The 26,633-nt window shown below is 39.3% G+C and overlaps 1 protein-coding gene across 3 annotated transcripts in view; it reads right to left on the minus strand.

The window, feature by feature from the left end:
- Positions 1-204: 204 nt before the first annotated feature.
- The window catches only part of ZBTB37 (zinc finger and BTB domain containing 37), a 36,329-nt gene continuing 9,900 nt past the window's right edge, over positions 205-26,633 (minus strand). For all 3 annotated transcript variants that reach the window (XM_074390124.1, XM_074390122.1, XM_074390123.1), the window contains one exon: positions 205-20,080. In XM_074390124.1, the coding sequence (XP_074246225.1) occupies positions 19,592-20,080 (489 nt within the window). In that variant the 3' untranslated portion in view covers positions 205-19,591. The remainder of the gene's footprint in view (positions 20,081-26,633) is intronic.

Here is a 26,633-nt window from a genome sequence, read left to right on the forward strand (position 1 = left end):
ATGGGACATTTGGTAAAATGATGCTTTCAGTTGTTCTTTACCCAATAACCACATCTGGGTCAAGAAAATGAGAGAAGGCAATGAAAAATGGTAGATAGCCAGAAAGGGAAGGGAGAGTGAATTCTCAGTATTTCCATCACACTAAAAAATATCCGAAAATTTAAACACATTAGTTTCTATATACAGAAAAGACAGATTCAAATCTGCATATTAAACCATTTAATTCTCAAACCACTCACATGCATAATGTTCTTTTACACAGTGTTAAAATAAAGAGGAAAATGCATTTTTATACAATTTCAAGTATACATTAATAGACTTTTCAGATTACTAACCAAGTTGCTAAGATTTCATTCACATTGTTCTTAAAGCTGTTCAACGAGAAAGCTTTTGCTAAACTGCTTTAAATATGTTTATATAAACCCATATTTTCACTCTTTCTTTGAATCTCCCTCCCCCAACCCGAGTCTCTGCCCACCCTCCTGCCCTCTCCCCTCTTCCTCAACTGACTGGGCTCCTGGGGCTCTAGGGGACATGCAACCCCACCAAGAACTATTGGCTTGTCATCAGGGGAAGGACAGAATCTTACAGGAGGAGAGATTGAGAACACCTGTCAAATGAAGGGAGAACAAATCTGATACTTAGAAATGACACAAATCAGGACCATATCTTAGAGTCTGTGTTTTCGCTTGATTTTTAATTTAAAAAATTTCAGCCTCCCACAAAACACCACCAAAGTTTCTGACAAATTGGTAGCAGAAAAAATCATCTTAGGTAGTTTTTCCCCCAGTGAAGCTTGCAAAATCAGGGCAGGTATTTAGAACTCTTTTTTAATTTGGTGGTTCTTTTTCCCTTTGGCATGGAGTGAGGGGCTGCTTAAAAATGGATATTACTTGTGTGTTTACATTAAGAAATTTGGTTAATTTCACAGGGTCTGGCAAGAGTTCTCCCTCTTTAAGTCTCCTCCTGAAGTAATCTGGCTTCAGGGCCAGGAATAGCCACTCTCCTTAGGAATTAAAGTGCATTTTTTTTTCAGTAAAGGGAAAGAGGGGGAGGTGGTGGTTTACACTTAAGTGATAATGATTAAAGTAGGGTGGGGTGAGAGAAAATCCTATTCCTACATATAGGTATTTATAATTAAGGTCATAACAAAACTGATGTTCTTAGGAAATAAGATGCATGAAGCCAGTCTAGCACCCTCAGTGGTGCAAGAGCACTATCCTGGTTCACTGACTTTTCTGAGGCATCTTTATTATTAATGGAGTAACTGCTTCAGATGAAAGACACAAATATCAAACATTAATTTTTTTAAAGGGAAAAAACAGACTGGTAGGTTCTTACAGCTAAAAATACTCTATTTCATTCCCTTTCAGGGATAACATTTTAGAAACTGATTGTCTGTTTTAATATGAATCTTCCTTGATTAGCAAGTTGTAAAAAAAGTTAGATAAATTTGTTGCTTACAAATATTATGGTAGCCTTTAAAAACTTAGGAAGAGGTGGGCATAGTTAATCCTTGCTATCAATCAGTATCAACTGAGAGGAAGTGAAATTTTCCTAGGATATTATTTGATTGCTACCACCAAAATCTTATTTTCTGGCTAGTTTTCTTTAAATGCTTTACAATTTCTTCTGGGGTTAAAAACCCAAGAGTTTCCCATAGAGAAGTAAATGCTACATTAACAGCTATATAAAAACATGATGGGCTCAAAATGAGAAGGGGGATCTTGTCCTGGATTCTGGCCTCTGAGTCCAGTGTGATCTGCTTTTCACAGTGACCAGTGAGAAGGCACAGTGCCAGGGACAGTTAGATGGGGACAGCTGTCACCCATCATATAAGCACCATAGAGAACAGCTGGACAGATTTCTTTCAGACTATGTCCATCTGAAGAAAATCAAATTTCTGCTACATTGACTTTTCTATCTTTGAACCCTCAGCCTTTTCTTCTCCTTTCAGAGGCAGAGCAGAGTGGGTCCCATTCAGAAATTATGAGGAGCCTAGAAACCTAAATGCTCTTCCAACGTACTCATTTAGAATGAAATGCCAAAAATAGAGTTTTCTAGGTTGAGCACAGTGGCTCATGCCTGTAACTTTGTGAGGCCTAGGTGGGAGGGTCACTTGAGCCCAGGAGTTTGAGACCAGTCTGGGCAACATAGTGAGACTCTGTCTCTAAAAAAAAAAAAAAAATAGAAAATTTAGCTGGATGTGGTGGTGTGGTGGTACATGCCTGCAGCTCCAGCTACTCAGGAGGCTGAGGCAGGAGCATACAGTGCAGGAGGTGGAGGCTGCAGTCAGCCATAACTGCACCACTGCACTCCAGCCTGGGTGACAATCAAGACCCTGTCTCAAAAAAAAAAAAAAAAAAAAAAAAAAGTTCTAACTTTAACGTTTCTTAAAGGGAAGGAAGCCATTGGTTCCTGATTAAAGTGGTAGTTCCAACTATGTTCCGCTATCAGATCACAAAATAATGCTATGGGCTAAAACTGTGAACAGCAATCATAGCAGATGAAAAATTAATGGACTGAGAACACATTTCTTTTGCCTATAGTTTGGGAATGCTTTTCTTTTGTTGAGGGAGCTGGGTGGTGAAACTGTACTCAAACTAATGTTTGTTTTGCTGTTTCAGAAAGGATTTTCAAGCCAACCTATGAGGCAGAAGAACTTGCCCAAACTTCACAGTGCTGACAGGGAATTCCTGTTAGAGAATTTGTTTCATTCCTTGCTTAAAATATAGTACAAGTGTATGTATTTATCCTTTATCATTACTTCCCCACTCTCTTCTATTCTCCCCACATAAAATCGTAAAATCCAGTGCAGTATAATTTGCATAAAGTTCAACAATGTTTCACAGTACTCCACAAAGTTCTTCAGTATGAAAACCCTAAGGGGGCTACTCTCTTTGGAGTCTAAAAGGCTATTGCTTTTCTATTCCACCCAGTAAACAGGAAGCCTTCAACAAATTTTCTAAGGCATAGGAGGCATTTTCTCTGACACCGAAGCATTTACATGCTAAGCAAACAGCCAGGCCTTAGTGCTACTTTAATGAAATTTCACAGCATGATGCTAATTCAGTCCTCTGCACTAACCAACTTTCTCCTTGACCTACTTTTTTCCTTGCACATATCACCTACTGAAGTTAAAATTACGTTACTTGTAGGCAATATATAAATGAAATTTTCTGTGGTATCCAGAATACTCTCAGAAGAGAGACTACTACATTTGAACTTGCTCTTAAATACAACTTTTCTTCATGAGTTAGAAGTCACTTGGTAGCTAGTTTGAAAGTGGTTCTCACTTTTTTAGGGTAATAAAGCAATTCTCCCATGTGTGAGGTTGCCATGGGCAAGTAACAAACCCATTAAAACACCTTTACTACTGGGATGAGAAGAATGAATCTGGAACCTCATTGGGGAGTTACTTGGTTAGATCTCTGACATCCCAGAACAAAGATTCTAAAATGACGGATTTCACATTTCATATATTATTCAGAAATATTTAAGACTTAGCTAGTTCATTTCATTCACAAAAAAAAACAAGAAAAGTGGAAGTCAACTGACACTGAAATGCCACTTAGAAGACAGGCTAAGAGACAAATAATATATCACCATCAACCCATGCAAGATCCTTCCTTTTCTCCATTAACAATGCTACCTGTTTATTTTACAAATAGAAATTGCTGTAGGCAGTTTGGGCTCTTATAATAAATTCAAGTGCTCTATTTCTGCTAGTTGAGAAATCACTGAAATTACATATGCAAAGGAAAGAGGATTCTAGAGAATGAACTTTGAAAATTTGTTTTGCTTACTTATGTGTACTTTGTATTTGGTACAGAGAGAAACTGGATGGATGACAGTATCTCCCTCCAGAATTACTCTAAGGACAAATGGATGACCCATTTTACTACCTAAGCCTTGGCCCACTGTACACTTTGAACTATCAATAAAGATAATTTCAGGTGAAAGAGAACCAGACTGAGGTTATCCTGCCTGAGACCATTAGAGATTACATAGGGAGTGATTTTTAACCTTGGCTGCATATTAAAATCACCTAAAGCCCAGGCGCAACAGACCAATAAAACATAAATGTCTAGAGAAGTCCTATGCAATTCTAATGTGCAACCAATATGAATAACTAGGTCAACTAGTCCAGTAACAGAAAGCATAAGGCCAGTGTTCATCCAAGCCAGAGAAACAAAATATAAAACTTCACGGCTTCCGTCCAGATTTATGGATTTATCATGCTGCCATGAAACTACCTAGGCATTTTTTCACTTTCTTTTTAAATAAATAACTGGCTGTAATAGGCAGCAACACCAACAGTAAACTACTGATTTAGTTAAGAAGGCTGCACCTCAAGTATGTGTTATAACAAAAGATCAGGGGACAGGCCTAAAACAAAACTCTGGGCACAAGCAAAAGATAAGCCAGATGGATAAAATTTCCTAAACAGAAATTAATTCCTGAGTCTAGGATATTAGCATGGCTTATAGGCAGAGAATTATGCTACAGGTAGGAAAAAAAAAATAAATAGTCGTGCTGAAAAGATTCTTTTTTTTTTTTTTTTTTTGAGATGGAGTTTCGCTCTTGTTACCCAGGCTGGAGTGCAATGGCGCGATCTCGGCTCACCGCAACCTCCGCCTCCTGGGTTCAGGCAATTCTCCTGCCTCAACCTCCTGAATAGCTGGGATTACAGGCACGCGCCACCATGCCCAGCTAATGTTTTGTATTTTTAGTAGAGACGGGGTTTCACCATGTTGACCAGGATGGTCTCGATCTCTTGACCTCGTGATCCACCCGCCTCGGCCTCCCAAAGTGCTGGGATTACAGGCATGAGCCATTGCGCGCGGCCCCAAAAAGATTCAAATAATTTTATCACTTCATCTCCTGATAAAAGTCTTACTGTATTGGGCAGAAATTACTGTATCAGTTGTCATTTGTGAGTAATGTTTGTCTTATTAATTGGAATTTCTTTCTTTTTTTTTTTTTTTTTTTTTTGAGACGGAGTTTCGCTCTTGTCACCCAGGCTGGAGTGCAATGGCGCGATCTCGGCTCACCGCAACCTCCGCCTCCTGGGTTCAGGCAATTCTCCTGCCTCAGCCTCCTGAGTAGCTGGGATTACAGGCACGCGCCACCATGCCCAGCTAATTTTTTGTATTTTTAGTAGAGACGGGGTTTCACCATGTTGACCAGGTTGGTCTCGATCTCTCGACCTCGTGATCCACCCGCCTCGGCCTCCCAAAGTGCTGGGATTACAGGCTTGAGCCACCGCGCCCGGCCTCTTTTTTTTTTGAGATGGAGTTTCGCTCTTGTTACCCAGGCTGGAGTGCAATGGCTCAATCTCGGCTCACCGCAACCTCCGCCTCCTGGGTTCAGGCAATTCTTCTGCCTCAGCCTCCTGAGTAGCTGGGATTACAGGCACGCGCCACCATGCCCAGCTAATGTTTTGTATTTTTACTAGAGACAGGTTTCACCATGTTGACCAGGATGGTCTCGATCTCTTGACCTTTTGATCCACCCGCCTCGGCCTCCCAAAGTGCTGGGATTACAGGCTTGAGCCACCGCGCCCGGCCTTATTATTTGGAATTTCACATTCTCTGTATCTCCACTTGCCCTATCCAAAGTCACCAGGAAAGTTAATACTTATCAGCTAGTACCTAAAATACAGGAGCCAACCTCTAAAAGATCTGAAAATGGATCACTCTCTCATTTCACTTCTAACCAGAGAATCCCTGTTTAGACATTTAGACAATATAATCAGTGTATTAGGGTGAAAAGCATTTCCACAAGGTAGAAAGCATTCTAGGATATCAAAGGACTAACAGTTCCTCCTCAGCTGTAAGAAATATTCAAAAAGTGGGCAAGCTAACTTGGCTCAGTGCACCAAACAGAAAATAAGTTAAGTGCTACAACTGGATTTATAGATTAGGTGGTCTGTCTAGTAGCGTATTACTAGTGAAACAACTTTCTGACACCTACAACATTCAGGTGAGGCCATCTTGACTATTATAATAATATTGACATTAAAAACAAGACACTCTCTCTTTGGAGAGATTAAAAGCAAAAGAGGACATTTGAAAATCCTTCATGGGCCAGGTGTGGTGACTGGCACCTGAATCTCACTTTGGGAGCCTGAGGTAATATGATCGCTTGAGCCCAGACTTTTTTTTTTTGAGATGGAATCTAATCTTGTTGCTCAGGCTGGAGTGCAACAGTGCAATCTCAGCTCACTGCAACCTCCATCTCCTTAGTTCAAGCCTCAGCCTCTGGAGTAGCTGGGATTACAGGGACCCGCCACCACACCTAGCTAATTTTTGGTTTCACCATGTTGGCCAGGCTGGTCTCAAACTCCTGACCTCAAGTGACCCACCCGCCTTGGCCTCCTAAAGTGCTGGGATTACAGGCATGAGCAACCGTACCTGGCTGAGCTCAGATGTTTAAGATGAGACTGGACAACATAGGGAGACTCCACCTCTACCAAAAAAAAAAAAAAATTAGCTGGTGTGGCACATGTCTGTGGTCCCAGCTACTAGGGAGGCTGAGGCAGGAGGATCTCTTGACCTTGGGAGGCTGAGGCTGAAGTAAACTGTGATAGAAACACTGCAATCCAGCCTGTGTGACAGAGTGAAACCCTGTCTCTTAGAAAAAAAAAATCCACCATGCATATCTCCATATATGATTGGCAGAAGGCTCTTTATCAGGCAAATATGGATAATATGTCAGTCCCAAAAGTGGACTGCAAATGGCAATTAAAAAGAAGCTGGGGCTGGGAGCTGTGGCTCACACTTGTAATCCCAGTACTTTGGGAGGCCGAGGCGGGCAGATCATCTGAAGTCAGGAGTTTGAGACTAGCCTGACGAATATGGTGAGACCCTATCTCTACTAAAAATACAAAATTTGCTGGGTGTGGTGGCACATGCCTGTAACCCCAGCTACTCAAGAGGCTGAGGCAGGAGAATCACTTGAATGAGGGAGGTTGAGGTTGCAGCGAGCCAAGATCGCGCCATTGCACTCTAGCCTAGGCAACAAGAGCAAAACTCCATCACACACATAAAAAAGAAGCTGGAATTCAAACAAATATTTCACATCATTAAAAGGAATTAGGTGTTTTAGTCTTTAAAAACACACTTGGCCTCCACTGGCTACTCCTGCCAAATAGAAGTCAGTGGATAAAAGCACTACACCGGGAGAAGTTTGTGGGAGAGAGAGAGCTAAAAAACCCCACTAAACCCAACTGTTCTGATATTGTTTGATTTGGGCAACAAAACCAAACATTAATATCTGAACATGTCAAGAATTTCAGATACTGCAGTCTCTATATTTTGGGTCTGGCTTTCCTTTGCTTGCTACAGAAAGCTATACTCTTTTCTTCAGCCAAATGCTCAGAGGTAGAGGAGCTGAAGTGAGCATAGAAAAGAATGGGACAGTGGCTGAGGAATCCAGCTTCCTGCCCAAGGGGCTACAGAGCAATCTTGAATATGCTCAGTCTCTAGTGGGAGGTAGGATAGTCTACACTGACTTTTATGTCTTCATGAAATACCTTTTTCTCACATATGCACAAAAACTTACATATACATAGCTGGCAACTCACAGCAATATTGCAAATTCACAACAGTATACCTATCCCAAAAGCTACTTTCAACCTAAGTTTTATATGAATCCCTAAGCCTATTCAGGTAGATGGCAAGCCAAATTTATTTTTTTGAGGTCCCTCCTTTTGCCAGGTTTTAAAACATACATTTCACTTTTATACCCACATCTTTTTTCTCTAAAGAAAAGCTGCACTAAGTGGGTGCATTGTGTCATAACATCTTTATAAATAGAAAGTGCAAGAAATAATTTTCTTAGCCAAAATACAAAGTAACAAAAAGCTCTCATAGCCTACTATGCCAATAATTTGATTTTTAGAATTAATGAAACAGCTAACAAAATGCTTCTGTGCTACCAAGGTCACAGTGGATGAGTAAATATATTTATAAACATACATTTATGAAAAAATAGCCAAACTTACACAAGTTATTTGCATGAACTATCTTTAGTATACCACTCTGGGTTCAATGCACATGCATATACAATTGAATTATATTAGTGTTATTTTTATTGTGCCAGTTTTCCAAAAAGAAAACAGACTTTTTTTTTTAAATTCAAGTTACATGATTTAAAATTATTTTTGTAAAAATATTAGAAATGCCATATACATTCTAAATATTTCTGCTATCTCACTGATAGCTATTCTAGAGGTGGACTTCAGTCACACTTTTAGTGACCCCTGTTTTAGCATCTTGGCTTCCAGAGGAAACACATTTTAAGTTTTGTTCCCTGTACTGCAATTCTTTTTTCAGTGGTTCTTAAAGAACCACAATCGTTAGGATTCTATTACTTTATAGGAAACTCAGTGGATCATCTTCAAATATGTCACAAACATCTGCTTCAAGATGTGACTAAAAGCAGAAATTTAAACCTTAAGGAATTTCTGCTCACTCAGGTTGTTTTAGTAGCTTTAAATGGTTTAGACTTGTGTGCTGAAAATAAATAATACATATTTGGTCAGTCTATAAGGTTCCCTTTTTTCAGGCTTTGTTCTCTCTTGCAATTTAAGACCACATTTATGAATTATTTAAATCAACAGTAAGAATTATTTCTCATGCAAACACCAAATGATTTCAAGCTTAGATTCACAGAGAATCTATAGGAAGGCCCAAAGGGCTATAATAGAGAATGAGAGATATTTCCATAGATAATCGCAAGATTTTTCGTTCCCTGGAACAATATTTTCAAAGGCTTTCTCTGTCATAAAGGGCAGACTACACCAAAGTAGATTATACCAGAGTGGAAATGTGAATCCAAAAGAAAGTTTTAAGGCCTTTAAATTTTTATTCATTAAAATTTGCCCCTTGCCGGGCGCGGTGGCTCAAGCCTGTAATCCCAGCACTTTGGGAGGCCGAGGCGGGTGGATCACGAGGTCGAGAGATCGAGACCATCCTGGTCAACATGGTGAAACCCCGTCTCTACTAAAAGTGCAAAAAATTAGCTGGGCATGGTGGCACGTGCCTGTAATCCCAGCTACTCAGGAGGCTGAGGCAGGAGAATTGCCTGAACCCAGGAGGCGGAGGTTGTGGTGAGCCGAGATCGCGCCATTGCACTCCAGCCTGGGTAACAAGGGCGAAACTCCGTCTCAAAAAAAAAAAAAAAAAAAAAAAAATTTGCCCCTTAACATGTTAAGAATTAACCGGAGAAAAAAAATAATTTGCCCTAATCTTCATATGATAAAATCTAATTAATCTTTATGCCTAAAAGCCTCAAGCAGTCCATCTCTGGTTATTCAACTACAAATGCCAGTCTTCTTTCTCCCTTCCTAGGATTTTGTAGGTACCCTAAATTAAGTCTTCAGGATTGAGTACCCCTTTATTTCCTCTATTTGCATTTCTGAGGCCTGACCTAGGAACAGAGATCTTTTTACTATGATAACTGCAGATGATCAGTAGAAAGCCCATACAGCTAATGCTCCAAGAATTCAATGCACATGGATGGGATAATCTCAAATCTTATCTTAAGTTTATTGATTTGGGGTTCATCAATATGGACAATGAAGTTCATTCTCTGTCCATATTTCTTCTCAGAGCAGGAACAGTCTAATAAGTCAGCATGAGTTTAAATAAAGCATCCTAAATCTGACATATCTAACCAAAAATCAAAAAACGTCAATGATCTGTTATTTCAATGAGAGAAGCTGGTAGCAGTTGCTAATTTTAAAAGGTAAACAACATGTAAAATGGGGTGATAAATTTTCCTGTATGATAGGTAATAAGAATGAAAGGAACTGATTCATTTCTAGCACAAAAGCATGCTGAAGGAGGTATGGCAGAGGTAGAGATGCGATTAAGATAAGAGGGTAAAATTTCACTATCTTAAGAATATGATCCATGTAGCCACCCAATAAAAACTCCTGTTGAAAGAGATTCAGAAGCCACGTAACTTTTCCATACCACATGAGTATTCACCTATTTGTAAACTTAAAATACAACTGGTATCTCTAATAAATCAAATTATTTAACAGTAAGCTTTTGGGGCCAGGCACATTGGCTCATGCCTGCAATCCCAGCACTTCGGGGGGCTAAGAAGGGTGGATCTCTTGAGTCCAGGAGTTCAAGACCAGCCTGGGCAACATGGTGAGATCCTGTCTCTAAAAATATACAAAAATTAGCCAGGTGTAGTGGCACACGTCTGTAGTCCCAGCTATTCAGAAGGCTATGGTGGGAGGACTGCTTGAGTCCAGGAGGTTGAGGCTGCAGTGAGCTGTGACTGTACCACTGCATTCCAGCCTAGGTGACAGGGTGAAACTCTGTCTCAAAAAAAAAAAAAAAAAAAAAAAAAGGTAAGCTTTTCACTCCCGCTAGAGTATATCTGGCTCAGCATTTAGTTTCTGTGGCTTCACAGCAAAAACAGATGAATGTGTTCACAACTTGGAACACAGTACAAAATAAAAATTTTGCTATAAGATAAACAAAACTTGTGAGGAGAGGGCAGCTAAGGAAACATGCTCCAGGTATTTGTCTCATTCTCCTTCTAGCTCCTTTAGTGACCCATGGTAGACATAATAAATAGTTTCTACAGCACAAACAACTGATGAATAAATAGCAAAGAGTCAAGACCAAAAAAAAGAAAAACCCTGATGCTACACCATAACACATTAGAAATAGTCCCAAGTCCTGGACATGCCTTCTATAAAGTGGTAGGGTATTTCCTCTCCTTAAATTTGGGCTGACCATTGAATTATCTTTTTCCCCCCTCATTCTTGCTGTCATCTTACCATTAAGTTCTTTGATGAAGAGTACAGTGGTGACTCTACGACAGTTCTAAGCCTGGCCTTTAAGTTGACTGGCATCTTCTGCCCAGCCTTTCAGAGGCCTGAGGTGTCCTTGTAATAAGTCTGAATACCTTGATGAAGAGAACCCATAGACAGTCCTTAGATTTCATGGAGAGAAAGAGGAGCCCTGCTGAGCCCATCCCTCTAGTCCCCCCACCCAGATGTCAGGTATGTGAGATCATCTTGGACACTCAAGACTCATCTAATTACCTGCTGAATACCATCAGGGGAGAGTCATTGCCACAGGGAGCAGAATTGCCCAGACAAGCCCAGACAAGCCCTTCCTGAATTTTCTGATTCACAAAATCATCATATATAGAAAATGGTTGGTTTTAAGTAATTAAAATTACTTAATTTTAATTTTGTTACCAGCAATAGGTAACTGGAACTCTTTCAATTTTTGCCTTGATAGTACCTCACTCACTATTAGACCTAACCACATGGGTGACTCCTCTGAATCAGTGGGCAATATCCACAGAAAATATTCACTGAAATATCCACAGAAAATATTAACTCTGCTCAAAGATCAACTGCATCAGCTTTTGAAGAATCTTCCAATCACTTACTCTTGAATTACACATTCACTAAAAGCAGTACTGTTTGTGGCTACTGTATATTCCAGTCAACCTCAATTCTTTATAAGTAAACGGAGTCAACATGACATCATGCAGATAGTTTGGGCTTTGGAATCAGATTGGTAAATACCAGCTCTATAATTTACCAGTTATGTAACCTTGGGTTCACCAGTTTCCTCATCTATAAAATGTGATATAATTATACCTACTAGAGGCAACTCTAGTGTTAGACTGCCTGAGTCAAGTTGTGTCTGTTTCTTTCCCTCTAAAATGAGGATAATAAGTTATCTACCCTCATGGGATTGTCATAAGGATTAGATGAGTTAATCAACGTGAAGCACATAGAACTGTGCCTGGCACATAGTAAGCATTCAAGAAAAGTTATTTTTAACACTACTGTTATTATCTCATAGTATTATTGTATTAACTGCAGTTGTGACAGTAAAGCACTTAATACAGCTAATTATGTCCCCTTTTTGATCTTTTATCTCTATAGTAAAAAGTGCAGGCTTTTCAAAAGCAATACATCTCAGATGCCAACCAAATGGGTTTAGGACTCTCAAGTGCAGGAAGACACATCATGTCTAAACTATATCTAAAGCCAGTTTTATTATACAAATTCCAAGCTTGTTGTCTGGTATCAAAAAGTACTTAATATTTACTTAATGAAACAGATTCCTATACATTACCTATCACTGCAGACAGGTGATTTCACAGAAGAGGAAACATGTTCCTATGAAATACTTTAACTCCTGGCATTATGGATTAACTGAGATCCTAAGATTCACAGTATATTAAATTGTGGTGTAGGCCATATGAGATCCTGAACATAAAACTCTCTTAACTGGCTCATGTCTGAAAGTGCAGGACTTTGGGAGGCTGAGGCAGGAGAATCACTTGAGGCCCGGAGTTTTAGACCAGTGTGACCAACATGGCGAAACCCCGTCTCTACAAAAAATATAAAAATTAGCCAGGCCTGGTGGCACACACCTGTAATCCCAGCTACTCAGGAGGCTGAGGCACGAGAATTGCTTGAACCAAGGAAGTAGAGATTGCACCACTGCACTCCAGCCTGGGAGACAGAGCAAGACTCTGTCTCAAACAAAACAAAACAACAAAAAACACCTGTCTTAACGGGATGGTGTATTCTAGCCCCCTGAACAGGATCTATTGAGTAGACATAAAAGAAACAGGCAATAGACAAGTCTTTTTATTAACTGCTTTGCCTTTGTAACTTATTTTGTTGTTTGAAGCTTCCAGTATTTGAGCTAATGGGATTCATCTATGTTAAGATGCAAGGTACTGATGTATTGATAATGGGAAAAATGTCAGGTAAGCATTTTATTTATACATGTACCCTCTGTAAAGATAATGTGGATTTCAAGTAATATTTGTCTTCTCAAGTCACTGCTGTGTGTCACAGTTGAGGAGAAAGATAGTCTGTCTACACAACAAAACTGGGTAATCTGCACCAATTATCTTTCAGGTTTTGATATTACTACTTTTATCAATAATTACATACTTTGGAATGTAACATATTCAGATGTTTCAAAATATTCATATTATCTAACTCTGGCTTATCCTGAACAAAAAAGCCTGCTTGCCTAGAAGTAAAAAGACTGGCCCTGGGAAAAGCACCATTTAAGAGGAAGATTAAAAATAGGGAAAGAGACTAGAAAATAAGAAAAAAGACTGAAAATTATCAAGGAAGTCATAATGCTTGGAAAACTCCACTGCTTTCAATAGATTCATATTTAAATTGACTTCTATTACCAAGACCTCAAATAGAGTAGGACGCAGATGATTCAGTGGGCTAACAAAATCCAATTTCTTTCACAAGTCCTACATTCCAGATTAATCAGAATCCCAGGTTAATCAGAAAAGTAATACTCCCAAATCTCAAAAACCTACTGTTACTAGAGGCACAAAAGCTCTAAGCCAAGGCAGATCTACCCTAGGCAAATATTCTAGAACCTTATAGATGCGGATTATCTATTACTCAGAGGATATATAATATAAAACTAATATCCAATTAGAAGAAGACAACTTTAAATACCTAGTGAAGAGATTTCCTATAGAAAGCCACTCACCTGAACTTTGTCTATGTTGATAGAGCTCACAACAGAGAATCAAACTCTCTATACTGTATCAGCATGACCTAGAAAACTTTGTTGAGATAGATTTAATTCAAAAGCCCATATATCATTTCCAAATGGGAAGCAATTATTCTCTCACCTTGCAAGGATTTTTTTGTTTTAGAGATGAGGTCTATGTTGCCCAGGCTGGTGCTCAAAATCCTGGCCTCAAGTGGTCGTCTCAACTCAGTTTCCCGAGTAGCTGGGATTACAGGTGTCTGCCATCTCACTCAGCTTCCTGTAAGGATTTCTGTTTATCAACACCCTAACATTTCCCATTTTTCCCACATCGAGTATAAGTGGGCCATTTGAACACTAAGAATGAACATTCATAAATCAAATATGTAATGTTCCAATACATATTTAGAAGAATTATAGACAGTAACATAAATGGGAAGATAGGTCTAAAAATAATTTGAAATCCTCAGATGTTTCATTATGTTTTAAAACATCCAGGAAAAAAGGGAGAAAAATTTGGCTTTTTACTACTCTACATGGGAGAGAGTAAGTTTAAAGAAGTTAAAATTAAGATACATTGTAAACGGAAAAAGTAGGGGGTTCTAATTTAGAAAAACAGTACTTTGGATACGAATCAAAATACTTAATCTTAATAAAATTAATTTTTAATCCACTTGGGAAAAAATTCATTCTTGCCATCATTATGCAAACCAGTTCGAGTTAACTCAAAGGAATGGCAAAACTTACTTACAACTCCACTTTAAAATACCTGCACCATTAAGGCAAGAACAAACCATAAGGCCAATTCTAAATGCTTTTAAGCAATAGGAACCATGAAGGAGCACACAAAGAGTTATGAAAAGAGGATCTAGAAAAAGTTGGCAAACTTTTTCAAGAAACATGCATATGTGACAACATGAATTTAAAACTTCAACCAAATGATTATAAAGGCAAAACGTCAGGAGTGACAAATTTAGGAGGTAATTGTTTCTTGGGAGTTGGCAAATTCTTTTCTCACAAGTACCAGACAGTAAATATTTTCAAGCTTTGCAGGTTATGGGATCTTTGTCACAAGTACTCAACTTTGCCATTAGAAAGAAGCCATAAACAATACCGAAATGAGTTTAAGTGTGGCCCTATTCCATTATAATTTTCTTTACACAAACAAGTAGTCTCAGCATTTGGCCTAGAAACTATTGTTTGCTGACCCCTGATCTAATTCCGTTAAGTCTTAGGGGTGTATTTTGCTGAGGGTATCTTCTCAAACTTAGGGATTTGCCTGACAATTGCTTCTTTTCTAAACCTGCTTAGCAACCAAAATATTTCAATATTTTAAACTCTTTCACATATAGCCTGAATAAAGAGCTCAATTTCCAAAGAATGAGTTCAATAAAGACTAATTTGTTATTCCTTGAACAAGTAAGTACACGGATAAGGGGAAGAACATTTGAGGAAGAGAAAAATAATGCCTGATGTACCTGAAAAAAAAAAAACAATTCCAGGATTCCACCTTCTTCCTGATTAAATGCCTTTCCACCATGACGAAGAAGACTTTTGTCTTTGTTCAATTTCCTTTCCATTATCCATTGCTTTCATTTAAGTTAGATCACCTAGTCAAACAAAATGTATCTAGTTTTCACCAGTTAAAAATAAACACAACTGGCTAGGCGCAGTGGCTCATGCCTGTAATCCCAGCACTTTGGGAGGCTGAGGCAAGTGGATCACGGGGTCAGGAGTTCAAGATCAGCCTGGCCAAGATGGTGAAACCCCATCTCTACTAAAAATGCAAAAATTAGCCATGCACAGTGGCAAGCGCATGTAATCCCAGCTATTTGAGAGGCTGAGGCAGGAGAACTGCTTGAATCCAGAAGGGCGGAGGTTGTAGTAAGCCAAGATTGAGATCGTGCCACTGCACTCCAGCCTGGGCGGTAGAGTGAGACTCCATCTCAAAAAAAAACAAAAACAAAAACAAAAAAACACAGTTAATTTCAAGTAACAGCTAAAACTCTAGAAAAGTTATTTCTTGACCAAAGATTATTCAGCTATTAAGAATGACATTTACAGCCAGGTGTAGTCATCTGCCTATAGTCCCTTGGGAGGCTGAGGCAGGAGGACCACCTGAGCCCAGGAATTTAAGACCAGCCTGGGCAACACAGTGAGACCCTCCCTTTAAGGAGGGGAAAAAAAAATGAAATTCTCTATTTCACCCTGCCACCAGACCAATTCCAACCAATGCCAGATGTCAACTATGAAGCTGTGAGGAAAAAGTTTTTTCTATCTTCATAACATCTTTGAAAAATCCCGTTTCACTGATGTAGAGAGAACTGGAAACATTTAAAAAAAACAACAAAAATAAAAATTTTCCTTTAGGAACTAATTTACTTTTACGTAGTTGAGATTGGATTTAACCTTCTAGTATAATAAAAATGGCATGGGGTAGTTTGCAACTTGAATAAAATTAAATTCAACTTGGTTCAGAGGTAAATACGGTTCTGAGTAAAGAGAGAACAAGTCATTAGAAAGAGCCTTTCTGCCTAAGTACAGCATTATCTGTTCATGCCAATGCTATATTTTATACTGGTATTAGAGTTTAGAGAGAATAAAGGTACATCTTATAATGAAAACAGATTAATATACTTCTATCTCTCTTCTTTGCTGAGAATACTGGATAGCTCCTTTGCTACGTAAGTGCCACTCAAAAAATGAAAACAGTCCCATTGTTTGCAGTTTCATGGCATTAAAGTACTTATGGATGATTTAGCTCTCATTACTAATGTAGTTCCCTTCACAAGGTAACATGTGCAAGTTAAGATTTGGTAATGAATTTTCAGCATCAGCCAAAGTCCATTTAGAACATCCTAAAGAGGTATCCTCTGTATACACACCAATATAGGTGTTCATTAATGTAGATAGAACATCAGTAACTCCTATGACTGATCCATCAGTGTTGCCAGCTAAGAACTAGGACAATGTCACAGTGAACCTGGGTAAGAATCTTGGATAGTTATTTAGAATAATGATATCTCTTTTAACTAAAATGGGGAAATTGTCTTCAGAAGTTTTAATTTGTTTAAAAGCTAGCCTGCCTTAAATTTTCATAAATTTCATGGCTCTGGCTAGGCCAATTAGGAGAGAACCAGCAAACATGATTGTGCTGAAGTGGTCCTAGATGACCAGGAAGCACCCTATTAACAGTATCAATATAGGAAAAAGCCATTTAAAGCGAATGAAAAGGGAGGGGAAACCCACCAAACATTCATAGCATTTCCACATGAATGAGACAGTCCCTACCTCACTTGTTTGTTGCTAACCCTTGATGGATAATTGACAAATGTTGCAAAGTTTCTCTTTACATAAATTACTGCACTTCACCTTTAAAATTTGGTAATAGTTTAAAAAGCTCCATTTCTCACATATAATCTAAGAAACTAACAAAGCAACAAAGAACTTTCCAGGCCAAGTTCACTGGCTCATGCCTGTAATCCTAGCACTTTGGGAGGTCAAGGTGAGAGGATTACTTAAGGCCAGGAGTTCAAGACCAGCCTAGGCAAATTTTGTAGAGACACCTGCCTCTATAAAAAAATTTTAAAATTAGCCTGGACATGGTGGTGCATGCCTATAGTCCTAGCTACCTGGAGGCTAAGGCAGGTGAATCGCTTGAGCCCAGGAGTTCAAGATTACAGTGAGCTATGATTGCACCACTGCACTCGGTTTGGGAGATTAAAAGTGAGACACTGTCTAAAAAATACAAAAAAAAAAAAAAAAAGAAAAGAAAAAAAGAACTTTCTAGCATACTATTTCTCAAAAGTAGGATGGACTTGAAGTTTTTTTTGGTAAGCTTAAAGGTTCCATCCAAAGCAGCATAATCTGTACTTCTTACCTCACTGCCTATTTAGTAATGGCAAACTGTCCACTGAAAACCTTATTACCAGTTGTTTCCCTAAGGATTTTAGTCTAATTCAGTTTTACCTTTTCTATGCCACAGAGCATAGCCAGTCCCTAAAGACGGCTTTAGAAGACAGATTTTACCCTATCATGCTGTTGCCCAACTAAAGAGGAGGATGCACCAATGTCTTCTAAAGATGAAATACAGTTTCAATGCTGCCTTTAAGGGTAGGCTCTTATTAAATGGTAGCATCATTATCTTCCCATAAAGATGCATTTCTATGCTTTTTCAGAAGAGAAAATAACCTTTCTCTTGAGAGAGGGTGCAGCTTTATGTACAATTCTCAGATTGCTTAAGATCTATCCTTTGCATTCTAATTTCTTATCACAAAGAAATTTCATTCTTTTCACATACCACACCTTTTCACATACCACAAAGCAATCTCAGGAAAAGAGCACATGATTAACATTCTCACAAATGGTTCACTAGTGCAGGTACAACCTGCCCCTCTCCCAAAGCTCTTTTACAATCATCTATGCCTCTGCATTGAAACAATTTCTTAACCATGACATACTTAAATACTTTAAAGAACCCCAACAGTTACTGCTCCATCAAGAGAAGCTCGAGGTTTTTCAACTTGCACTCTAAGTTATAAGCATCTATTTGCCTGCATCCCTTAATATTCCTCCTTCTCTCACTGCATGCAAGACAAGGTATCTAAAGTTCTACATGTTCGGTAAGTTCTTTCAGTGCTGGATTAAGAATCTTAGAAATACCCAGAATTACTAAAAAGGTCCCTTGAAGTCTTAAAAATCTTAGGAATGACTAAGTAACTAAACCTGATCAAAACTGATCCTTTGATCATTTATTGCAACATGATTCTGCATGATGTTTTCTGATAAGTGCCCTGTAGTATACTATTAAAAAGCAAAGCTCTTAGAGTCACCAGCTATTTGCTGATAGTTGGTTTATGAATTACTAGGTTTGCAGACCCGAGACATAGGTTTAAGTGAGGTTCTTCTATATGCCTGAAAATATAAACTATTACATATGTATAAGGAAATGAAATTGTGGTTGCAATAAGAACCATAGTGTTGAATTTCTTCAACCACAATACTGCAGAAAAAACATGTTTAAAACTTCATATAAAAGTTATCAAATAATGGAGACCTGTGGATTTAAAAATACAATCCAGGCTCATTTCACTGGAAAGTGACATTTTTGATGTACAATATTGCTGAATGTGAAAATAGGAGCCAAAGAGACTAGATGAAACTTTGGTAGTCAGCCTAACACATTAATTCACCTGAACTAGAGCCATTACTCAAGGATGTGTAGCACTATGGTTTACAAATACCAGTCAGGAATTTGCAGTACGGCTCTGTGCTGTTTGATATTTGCAAAACATAAAAACACTTCCCTCCCTGCTCTTCTCTTCCTCAACAACAATAAAGTCCCCAAATGTAGCAGTACCTATTGCATATGCTTTGCTGCTCATTTCACTTCCAGTTGCCAAGTGCTTCAGGTGATGCTGTCCACTAGAATACTGCTTTCAAGATGGCTGAATATATGAAATAACTAGGCAAAGTATTAGATGCCTAGTCAGGGCAAAGATAAAGTCTAACCTTTCAAAACAAGAACCACCAGCATTCGTTTTTTTCTTCAAACACAAAAATGCATGTTATGGCAGGGAAGGAAGAGGAGAAATTTCTCCTCTTCATCACCATCATGACTACCTCCTTCTCTCTTCTGGATGGCTGCTTCTGATGGTCGAGGCTCCTGCTGCATTTTTTAGATATGGGCAATTATAGCCACCAAGATGATATGGACCAAAGTACAGTGTTCAAACATGACTGGTAGATAAATGACCATTTATCATCGTTTTGTTAAAAAAGCTTTTTCTCTTATAAAGTTAACAAACCAAGGCTGTTGATCCCTGAATTAGAAAGGTGATTTGCTTGATTATTTTCCAAAGTATGAGCGGGAAATAAGAAGGGAAGAGCCTTTAGTGCTTTTGTGTATGTTGCTAATCCTCCAGTTTGGCAACATCTTGGGAATGCCTTCTGGCCTAGTGACATGGCATTTTGTAAATCTAAAGTATCAGCCCACGGCCCTGATGCTGGCTGCTTACGGCTCAAAGGGGAAGAGGGTCAGCCCCCTCCCCATCGATGTTTCAATCTGGCCCAGTGGTGGACACAGAGCCCTGGGCAGCTTCCCCAGGAGCAACTGTTTCTTCCTGTGAAGGTGACTCTTCCTCAGCTTGTCCTCGAGATGTGACAGTTGTTTCAGGGGAAATGCTGTGAGGCCCCTCCAGGGGTATACAGCCGGGGTGGTTTTTGCGAAAGTGCTGATTCAAGATGGCCTGGAAGGGGAAACTTTTGCCACAAACATGACAGTGAAAGGGCTTGTTGCCTGTGTGCTTGCGGATATGATACTCCAGCTGATCTTTCCGGGTATACTTCTTGCCACACATGCGGCAGACGAATGGTGTGATCCCCATGTGCAGGCGCATGTGGCGGTCCAGGCTTCCCTTCTGGTTGAAAGATTTGGCGCAGTAGATGCAGGTGAGACGAGGGTTGTACCGGAACCACCGCTCAGATACTTCCTGCTCTCGGAGATACTCCACATAGCCACTTACTCCCATCATTGCTGACTCTTCTACCTGTACCAGGTAAGGAAAATAACCAAGAAAGAACATATTATTAAGCATACATATCAAAAGCAATCAAATCTATTTTTACTTGTTACTAAGATATGCGTATATTTTTAGTGGAGAACCAAACATAAAATTAATTACTACCAAAAAGTGAAGATATGGCAACAATAATTTAAAAAGATTTGAGAATACTCTGTTCTATTACTATATAAAAGAACAACACAGTAAAGTTACTTTCTGTCTGACCAGTTGGATGTTTATTAAACCCCAGGTGAATGTACAGTAATCTGAGGAGAATCTGAGCCCACTTACACCATACCCTGGATCTTAATCTTACAATTATATTCTAGACAATCAAGTACTTAGGCAGTGCTGGTCTAACAGAACTATCTGTTTTTGTTTTTAAACGGGATCTCTCACTCAGGCTAGAGTGCAGTGGTATGATACAGCTCATTACAGCCTCAACCTTCGCAGGCTCAGTTTGATCCTCCTACCTCAGCCTCCTGAGTAGCTGGGACCACAAGCACGCACCACCACTCCCAGATAATTTCTGTACTTTTTGCAGAGATGGGGCTTTGCCATGAATTCCTGGACTCAAGCAATCTACCCGCTTTGGTCTCCCAAAGTGCCGGGATTACAGGTTTAAGCCACGACGCTCAGCCAGAACTATCTATGATGATGAAAATGCTCTATAACCTACCCCATTCATTACAGTAGTCACCAGTCACCTGTGGCTATTGAGTATTTGTAATATGGCTAATACAACTGAGTAATTTTTACAATTTTAAGTGCTTTCAATTGCAATTTAAATTTAAAAAGCCACGTGACAAGTGGCTAATGGCTACTATTTATTATATCAGATAGTATAGAATATATAATGACAAATATATTATAAATTATGACATCATTAATACCACATTATAATCTAGCAGTAGCTACCTTTATAAAAATACATATAATTTATAGGTGACAGTATTCTCTTTATCTAAAAATATTTCAGTATCTTATTAACATATTATTTTCACTCTAAAGACTATTGAAAGTTTAACTGACCTCAGAGTAAATTGTCTGAGGGCATGGGTTTCTCCTCTCTGAAAACTGGGAGGAAGAATGAACATATTCTTTTCAATAAATAACTTAAAAATCCTGGATTTAAAGCCAGATGTGGTGGCTCATGCCTGTAATCCCAGCACTTTGGGAGGCTGAGGTGGGAGAATGACTTGAGCCCAGGAGTTTGAGACCAGCCTGGGTAGTACAGCAAGACCCCATATCTACAAAAAATAAAAATAAAAAAATGAGCTGGGTGTGGTGGTGCGCACCTGTAGTCCCAGCTCCTTGGGAAGGCTGAGGTGTGAGGATCGCTTGAGCCTGGGAAGTTGAGGCTGCAGTGAGCTGTAATCATGTCACTGCACTCCAGCCTGGGTGACAGAGCAAAACCCCATCTCAAAAAAACAAACAAACAAGACCTTGGATTTAGAAATGCTTTTGTTCAAAATTCTGTATTAAAAAAATCAATCAGAAATTACTTATTTTTTTACCCTGACAATAATAACTAACTTCTAAAGTCATTAGGAGAATAAAACCCTTTTTAAATATGTAGGCAGGAATTATACATGTTTAACAGAGGCTAAAGTACCAATGCAAACAGAAGAAAATGTCAAAGTTGACTTTGGAGTAACTAGAGCAAGATTCATCTAGTTAGCAATTAATCTCTCTGCGACTGTTCCCCTAAAATAGACAATATAGAAAATCTTGTGCCCTTTTAATTCTAAAAATGTGTTTTGTCTCCTCCTATTCTGATGGTGCTATTCAGCATTTTCAGTAGAGGTGTGGGAAGCAGTACATAAAGTCAAGGGTTGAGTACTAAGACTGAGGTTTAAAGATTCTTTTCTGAATTGTTTTATATTGATTTTTTTTCAGTTTCATTTCCCTGGAAAATAAAAGCTGAATTCACATAAAGAATGAGGAATCATCCCACTAAAGGGTGACCAAGGATGAAACATAGAATAACTTCTCTAAGGCTGTTTTCTCATCCATAAGGTACAAACGTTATCATATGATTTGCGAGCTTTAGAGAATTCTCATGAGAACTGAACTGGTAACAGCACTCTTTTTTTTCTAAAAACAATGGTAACTTTTAGGACCTATATTCTGAATGCATAATATTACATAGCAATTAAGGATGCTGAAACCTGGGTTCAAATCTGAGTTCTATTTATTGTGTGACTTGGAGCAAGTTAGTTAGCTCTTCTATTCCTCAATTTCCTCACCTGTAAAGTGAATACAATAACAGCATTTCGCTCACTAGTTGCTTTGAGCATTGTGAATGAGTTAATACACTGAAGTGCTGAATAAATGTTAGCTATTATTAAGCATTACGAAGTCATATTACTTATAATCTTGAGGGTAACAATACCCTAAGAAATCTCCCCAAATCTAAGGAAGGTAATGTCATACTACTATTGTCCACATGCTGAAAGTAAATGCACTTTAGTAATCAGTGATAAACTGTAAGCACAACAATCACACATTATGATCAGTCTCATCCAAAAAATTACTGCAGTGAAATTGCAATAGAAGAACAAATACCACAAAATATAGATTGGGTCCTTTTCAAAGGCAAACATGGTTGCCCCCGGTTCTCTATGTTGCCAAGAGGTAGATTATTTCACTCCTCTCACCAGGCAATTACCTACTAGATTGTAAACTCAGTTGTAAACATAGGGACATTCTGCACTGCCAAATATCTAGGAATTTGATCAGTGTTTGGCTCAATAGCTATTTCTGAATGAATTATTCCATATAATAAATAAATTCCATATAAATGAAAGGTTTCCATCTTTTCTAAAACAAACATCAAGCTAGATACTTGACATGGACTTCAAAGCGTTCTACCATTCTAATTTTCAGTTACTAACCACAGACTCACAGTTAACTAAAGGGCCTTAAAAAGTCATCTGACTTGGCTGGGCGTGGTGGCTCACGCCTGTAATCCAAGTACTTTGGAGGCCAAGGTGGGCAGATCACCTGAGGTCAGGAGTTCAAGACCAGCCGGATCAACATGGTGAAACCTCGTCTTAAAAAAAAAAAATTATCTGACTTGATGTATTGTTCTTGAAAGATCTCCAAAATTAAGTATTTTACAAGTAACTAAATAACTCCCTATTTAGCAGATGCCTATTTACTGGGCAACTACTAGGTAAACTTAGTTACTTATAATCTAAACTTTATCACTTAAGAGATAAAAGAACTCCTATTAATCAGGCACCTAAGAAGATAGTTTCAGAGACACAAAGATTAGAAAATGTGGTCAGTCTCTCAAACGCAATTAAAACGCACTTGGATAGCGTCCGATCCTACGTTCTTGTTTCCCAAAAGTGCTCACCCTACACCCCGCTAATTACTGTATTTGGGCTTTGTCGGCTTTCACTGACTTGGTAATTCCTAGGTGGCCTAGTTTGTGTAAATATAATGTACTGGTCTTTCTCCATGTTCTTTTTTGAGATAGGGTCTTGCTTTGTTGCTCAGGCTGGAGGCAGTAAAGTGATCTTGGCTCACTGCAACCTCCGCCTCCTGGGTTCAAGTGATTTTCCTGTTGCAGCCTCCCAAGTAGCTGTGATTACAGGCACCTGCCACCATGCTTGGCTAATTTTTTCTTTTTAGTAGAGACAAGGTTTCTCCATGTTGGTCAGGCTGGTCTCGAACTCCTGACCTCAGGTGATCTACCTGTCTCGGCCTCCCCAAGTGCTGGGATTACAGGTGTGAGCCACTGTGACCAGCCTAAACCTATTTAATCTTTAATCCTAAAGTGGAGAGAAGCAACTGAGGGCCTTCCATGTAGAAAGTAGGGTCAAAATGCCAAGAAAAAGAATAAATGCTGAATAAATGTTTTTTTCTTTTTTTTGAGATGGGAGTTTTGCTCTTCTTGCCCAGGCTGGAGTGCAGTGGTGCGGTCTCAGCTCACTGCAATCTCTACCTCCCGGGTTCAAGCGATTCTGCTGCCTCGGCCTCCCACGTAGCTGAGATTACAGATGCCCACAACCATGCCCAGCTAATTTTTTGCATTTTTATTAGAGAAGGGATTTCACCCTGTTGGCCAGGCTGGTTTTGAACTCCTGACCTCAGGTGATCCACCCGTCTCGGCCTCCCAAAGTGCTGGGATTAGAGGTGTGCACCACTGCACCGAGCCCAAATGTTGAATTTATATCCAAGTCATTCAGGAATTTTTTTACAGGTGTAAAAAACTTCTGTCAAAGTGGCCACAAGATTGCTTAATAGGAGATGAACAAATGTAACTTCATGTTTACCACTAGAAACTAAAGCTTTATGTGAAATCTTGAATTTATGAGGGAGGGAGGGAGGATAAGAAAGTCTGTACCTGTCTGTTCTTTTCCTAGTCCCTTGCCCTCATTCCTGAACTGCAGGAGACAAAGCCTCTTTGGGCTTTGGTGACCCCATCGCTGGGGTGTGTTTATTTGGTGGTTGACTTTGCTGTACTTGGTACTTCCTTGCTCATTTTCTAATCATTCTGTAACACATGCTGACCCTTTCCCCTTCCCTTCTCCTTTCGCTGGGAAAATACAATGAATAAACAAAGAGTTATTGGTATTAAAACTGTCAAAAAAGCAAAAACACAAAAGGAAAGAAAAGGTGGATTCTGCTCTCAAGGAGATTTCAGTTTAACAGGAGACACAAAACTAATGCAAATTAAAAAGGAACAACATATATGAGTCCAGTGAATTTGGAAAAATTGTATTGTACTATGTTATAATAGCAGCCAGGGAAGAAAAAAATCAAAAGAAGACTGGAGCAGTTAGGGCAGATAAAACCAGGAGCTGGGCCTTGGATGAACCCAGACACCTGAAAAGAATGAGGTATTCAGACTTTAGATGCAGAGAGAGAAATAAGTTTAATGTGGTTCTGATACATGGAGAGTCTACCTGTTTGAGACGGTGAATGCTGATGAGTGGTGGGAAAAGTTGGGTTAAAAAGATTGTAAATTACTTGGAAAATGAGGCCAAGTATATTAAACTTCACGTCATAGAAAAAACTACAGAATGTTTTTAAGTAAAGGAGTAACTTTATCAGTGTATTCCAGTTCAATTACCCCCACAATCAGGAAGTTCTTCAAGTCTATCAAAATTCATTCTTACTGTAAGTCCTTGCCCTGTTTTAGTTCTCTGTAGTAGGAGAAAAAAACTGGTGAGATGACTTACCATATTAAACTTTCATACCCATTAAGGCATATATATCACCCATAATATCATCTCCACACAATCTTACTTATCTCCTATTTCATTACAGCCTTTCTGTACCTTCTGCTTCAGCAAGGTAAATACTCTTACAGAATTCTAATTCTTATACCTATCCCATCTATAAATAAAATAGATTATCGGCCGGGCGCGGTGGCTCAAGCCTGTAATCCCAGCACTTTGGGAGGCCGAGGCGGGTGGATCACGAGGTCGAGAGATCGAGACCATCCTGGTCAACATGGTGAAACCCTGTCTCTACTAAAAATACAAAAAATTAGCTGGGCATGGTGGTGCGTGCCTGTAATCCCAGCTACTCAGGAGGCTGAGGCAGGAGAATTGCCTGAGCCCAGGAGGCGGAGGTTGCAGTGAGCCGAGATCGCGCCATTGCACTCCAGCCTGGGTAACAAGAGCGAAACTCCGTCTCAAAAAAAAAAAAAAAAAAGATTATCCCATCCTAACTTACTTAAAAACTGCATTTAAAATCTCCTTGAAGGTGGATGTGATGGCTCATGCCTGTAATCCCACCCCTTAGGAGGACTCCACCTTGGTCTCCCAAGGGGTGGGATTGCAGGTGTGAGCCACCATTAAGCTCAGGAATTCAAGATCAACCTGGGCAACACAGTGAAACCCTGTGTCTACAAAAAACCAAAAAAGTTAGCTGGATGTGGTGGCACATGCCTGTGGCTCCAGCTACTCAAGATCTCAGGTGAGAGGACTGCCAGAGCCAGAGAGGGCAAGGCTGCACTGAGCCATGATCTTACCACTGCACTCCAGCCTGGGGGACAAAGCAAGACCCTGCCTTAAAAAAAAAAAAAAAAAAAAAAGACAAATAAAATCCTGATAACACTTTCCTTAAGTGGACACTGATTCCATCACCTTTTAAGCAATCCTAGTCCCACAACACTATTACTGAAGTCTATACTGTATAGTCTTACATATTTTTTTTTGGTATTTGTTAGTCTTTTTTTTTTTTTTTTTTGAGACAGAGTTTCGCTCTTGTTGCCCAGGCTAGAACACAATGGCGCAATCTTGGCTCACGGCAACCTACGCTCACTGCAACTTCTGTCTCCCAGGTTCAAGCGATTCTCCTGCCTCATCCGAGTAGCTGGGATTAAAGGTATGCACCACCAGGCTTAGTTAATTTTTTGTGTTTTTAGTAGAGAGGAGGCTTCTCCATGTTGTTCAGGTTGGTCTCAAACTCCTGACCTCAGGTGATCTGCCTGCCTCGGCCTCCCAAAGTGCTGGGATTATAGGCATGAGCCACCACGCCCAGCCCTAGTCTGTTTTATGCCCCCATTTAGTTGTAA

The sequence above is a fragment of the Saimiri boliviensis genome, chromosome 19 (assembly GCF_048565385.1).
Source record: "Saimiri boliviensis isolate mSaiBol1 chromosome 19, mSaiBol1.pri, whole genome shotgun sequence".
In the NCBI taxonomy this organism is placed as follows: Eukaryota; Metazoa; Chordata; class Mammalia; order Primates; family Cebidae; genus Saimiri; species Saimiri boliviensis.